The 3897-nt window shown below is 64.9% G+C and overlaps 2 protein-coding genes across 2 annotated transcripts in view; one reads left to right on the top strand and one right to left on the bottom strand.

Moving 5' to 3' along the window:
* The window catches only part of NRTN (neurturin), a 3158-nt gene extending 3090 nt beyond the window's left edge, over positions 1–68 (top strand). Inside the window, exon 3 of the mRNA XM_006170293.3 lies at positions 17–68. Within this exon, the coding sequence (XP_006170355.1) occupies positions 17–68 (52 nt within the window). The remainder of the gene's footprint in view (positions 1–16) is intronic.
* Positions 69–3566: 3498 nt separating this feature from the next.
* The window catches only part of LOC102475117 (alpha-(1,3)-fucosyltransferase 5), a 3887-nt gene continuing 3556 nt past the window's right edge, over positions 3567–3897 (bottom strand). Inside the window, exon 4 of the mRNA XM_006170292.2 lies at positions 3567–3892. Within this exon, the coding sequence (XP_006170354.1) occupies positions 3719–3892 (174 nt within the window). The 3' untranslated portion in view covers positions 3567–3718. The remainder of the gene's footprint in view (positions 3893–3897) is intronic.

Below are 3897 nucleotides of genomic sequence, written 5' to 3'. Positions count from 1 at the left end.
TCCTGTACGGCCACAGTCGCTACCACACGGTGCGCGAGCTGTCGGCGAGCGAGTGCGCCTGCGTGTGACCCTACCTCACCGGGCCCGGCCAGGCGGCAGCCACGCCCCCCGCCCCGACGGCGCGCACCGTCCTGCCGGGCCTGCCCCGTCACAGACTGCCCATGCGCAGAAGATCCCGTCGAGAACACAGGACTCTCGCGATAACTGTATCGATATAAAGTGTGGGAAATCGCGCCCGGCTCGTAGTTTGCGCTGATGGTGGGTGGGCAGGACGCTGTCAGGGAGCAGGAAGCTCCCCTGTGCAGAGGCCGTTTGCGGGGTACAGAAAGGAACGCGGGTGGGCGTGGGCTTGTGCGCCGGGGCCCTCCCACCTGCCTGCTGGCCCCTTTGCACCTCCCTGGGGCATCCCCACCACGAGTAAGAACTTGGGTGCACCTGCTTCGGGGCGCGTTGGGATTGGTGGAGGATGGCGAAGCCACAGCGACGACGAGACTGAGGTCCAGGTGGCCCCAAGCCCCCTCTGCGAACGGCCAGTCCGCTGACTAAAAATACCCGCGGCTTCCCACCTCCTGGCGGGGACAGGTCTGGGTTGAGTGCCAACGCTGTCCAGCCCGAAGCCGGCGCCTGCTGGGGCAGCACCGAGTCCCCTGGGTCCTGGGCCCATAAACGCCCTGGCCGGGCCTCAAGGGGGGATTTACGATGAGTCCCTGCAGAGGATGGAAAAAACCCGGCGCGGTGTTTAGATTTGCCCGCGGTGTCACCTTGATGCTTGGCAGGCCCCCGACGAGCGGGGTGTTTGGTTCCCAGACCGCGGGGAGAGTCTGCGGGTCCCACGGTCGGAGGAGAGCTGGGGAGGGGGCGCTGCAAGCCCAGGGCTGGCACCCACAGGCCAGAGGGGACCCTCCCCTCCTGCCCCTAAAACTGGGGTGTCTTGAGAGTACCGCTTTCCCCTCCCCCAGACAGCTTCTCTGTAGGCGAAGTCCCCTCTCCCCTTCCTTCCTCCACACCCCAGACTGGGGGCTCTCAAGGGCGGGGTTCACTCTTCTTTCCCCAGATGGGCGTCCTAGGGCATAGTCCTTCCCCGCCTCCCTCATCCCTAGGCTGGGCCCCTTCCCCTCTACCGGCACAGTCCAGCACAGTCCGGCTCAGGACCACCCTCTAACCACCGAGTCCTCCCCCACACTCAGTCCCCCTCCCATCGGGAAGGGTCACTCAGCCCCGGGAACATCCCCAGCTCCCTGCTCCCCGGAACCAGCTGCAGCTAACAGGCAGGACTTCCTGGGGCCCTGCAAGCGGGGCTCCTCGGCAGGCACCAGCCTGTGGGTGGTCTCCCTGAAAGGCAGTTTCAGGCCGGGGCTGGCTGGGGTCCCCGCCTGCTGCCCCAGTTGTCTCCCTCTGAGGTTTGAGGTGGCAGAGGTTTCTCCACGGTTTGGGCTGACTCAGCCCTGCCGTGGGGGGGAAGCTGGGGTCCCCAGGCGCTGCGGGAGCGGAAGTGGTGGTTGTTCAGAGCCTCAGTTTCCCCATCCCTAACGGCTCAGGAGCGCAGTTGTCCGGGACACTGGCCTTCCAGCCCACGTCGGTGGCCCCCGGAGTACCCCTCGTGCGTCTGCACGTGAGCCTGCATGCACTGTCCCCAGCCCCCTCCCCCCCAGACCTCTGCCTCCTGTCTCCCACTCGACGCCGACATCCCCACCACAGGGCACTGGCCCAGCCCGCCGGAGAATTGAAGCGTAAACAGCAGTCCCCACAGGCCCCCGGGACTGGGGTTCCTAGCAGTGCACGCCACCCGAGGGAGCTGGGGTCACAGCCACGTGCACACACAGGACCCTCGGCCCGGGCTCTCACACGCAGGATGGCACTCAGAGAGGGCCTGTCACTGTCCCACACTCAGACACACTCCTGGGGCCACACGCTTGGTCTCGGCTCACATAGCCACTGCGCACAGACACACGTGGCCACACGGCATGGCGCCGCAGGTGCACACACTGTCACGACCCCATCGTCACTTCCAGTGATGGGTGTGTGCCAGCCATGCACACTGACCCCCAGCCCTGCACACACCCAACTGACATGACACAGCTTCACGTGCCCTCCCTCTTGGGGGTGGGAGACACCTCTGCTTACACCCCCAGTCCACCCTGCCCTGTGCGCTGGGCACAGGAGGGCACCTTGTCCCAGCCCAGACAGCCTGGTCCCCACTGTCTGCCCTGCCCCTTACATTTCACCCGGGAGCCCACCCCCAGGGGGCTGGCTGGAGGAGAGACACCCCACACGCCTCTGAACACACGCCCAAGGGCCCTGACCTCGAGGGCCACAGAAAGGTCTAGAATGATTTTCCTACCTCTCGTTTGGGCTGATCACTTGTGGGGGCCGCCCTGGGATTTATGGGGTGCATAGCATTCCCCTGGCCACCACCCGCTCAGAGACGTCAGCCACTGCCCCCCCTGTGACAACTGGAGGTCTCCGAACACTGCCGCGTGTCCCCTGAGGGCAGACTGCCCGGGGTGAGAACCTCTATTCTAGAGTGGGGACGAGGGCTTTCCTCGTGCCGGGCCCACCTGGAGAACGGTGACCACGTGGTCTGTGCCCCCCACGGGCGGCTGACAGCCTAAGAATCACAGCCAACCCAGAACCGTCCCGGTGGTTGGGACCTCGAAGGAGCCAGGTCCCCAGGGCTGAGTAGGAGAGGTTCCAGCAGTCAAGGTGTCTGGCAGGTGAGACTCTTTTTTTCTTTTTTGAGAGGTTTTTGCTATAGGGCACGTGCGCTCACCAGACAGACAGAGACATAGACAGAAAGCGAGAAATCACCCCCCGGGGGGATGGCCACGCTGCCATCCCTTCTCTTCCATTCTCCTCTCAGGACCTTGGGCATGCACGCACACGCGCCTGGCGTGAGTTCTAAGCCACCGGGTCCAGGACACAAACTGTGGTCAACTACGTGGGAATCCAACGACATAGCCATTACGCTAACTGCTGGTTCCCAACAGGTGAGACTCTTCAAATCCAAGCTTCCTGGCATCTAAGGTCCCCAGCAGCTGAGGTCAAGTAGGTGAGGTCCCCAGGAGGTGAGGTCCCCAGACAGGTGAAGTCCCTAGACAGGTGAGGTCTTCAGCAGGTGAGGTCTTCAGCAGGTGAGGTCTTCAGATAGGTTAGGTCCCCAGTAGGTGAGGTCCCCAGACAGGTGAGATCCCCAGCAGGTAAGGTCCCCAGGGGGTGAGGTCCCCAGTGGGTGAGGTTCCCAGGGGGTGAGGTCCCCAGACAGGTGAGATCCCCAGCAGGTGAGGTCTTTAGGAGGGGAGGTCTTTAGCAGGTGAGATCTCCAGACAGATGAGGTCCCCAGGAGGTGAGGTCCCCAGGCATCTGAGGTCCCCTGCAGGGGAGGTCCCCAGTAGGGGAGGTCCCCAGGAGGGGATGTCCCCAGACAGGCGAGATCCCCAGGAGGTGAGGTCCCCAGGAGGGGAGGTCCCCAGTAGGTGAAGTCCCCAGCAGGTGAGATCCCCAGCGGGTGAGGTCCCCAGCGGGTGAGGTCCCCAGCGAGTGAGGTCCCCAGTAGGTGAAGTCCCCAGACAGGCGAGATCCCCAGGAGGTGAGGTCCCCAGGAGGGGAGGTCCCCAGTAGGTGAAGTCCCCAGCAGGTGAGATCCCCAGCGGGTGAGGTCCCCAGCAGGTGAGGTCCCCAGCAGGTGAGGCACCCCCAGCACCGGCCCAGGCCTGCGGCCTCACGTGAACCAGGAAGCTATGCTGGGCACGGTCAGGTAGCGGGTCTCCTCCTGCAGCCGCCAGCAGGCCTTGCAGAAAGCCAGAGCCCAGCTGAAGGTGCGCGGCCGCAGCGTGTCCCGCCAGCGGAAGTAGCTCAGGTAGCGGCCGGGGGCCGCGCCCGGGGCCGGCCGGGCCTGCG

The sequence above is a fragment of the Tupaia chinensis genome, unplaced genomic scaffold, assembly GCF_000334495.1.
Source record: "Tupaia chinensis unplaced genomic scaffold, TupChi_1.0 Scaffold148210_1, whole genome shotgun sequence".
Lineage (NCBI taxonomy): Eukaryota > Metazoa > Chordata > Mammalia > Scandentia > Tupaiidae > Tupaia > Tupaia belangeri.
This window is presented reverse-complemented; position numbering and strand designations above follow the sequence as displayed.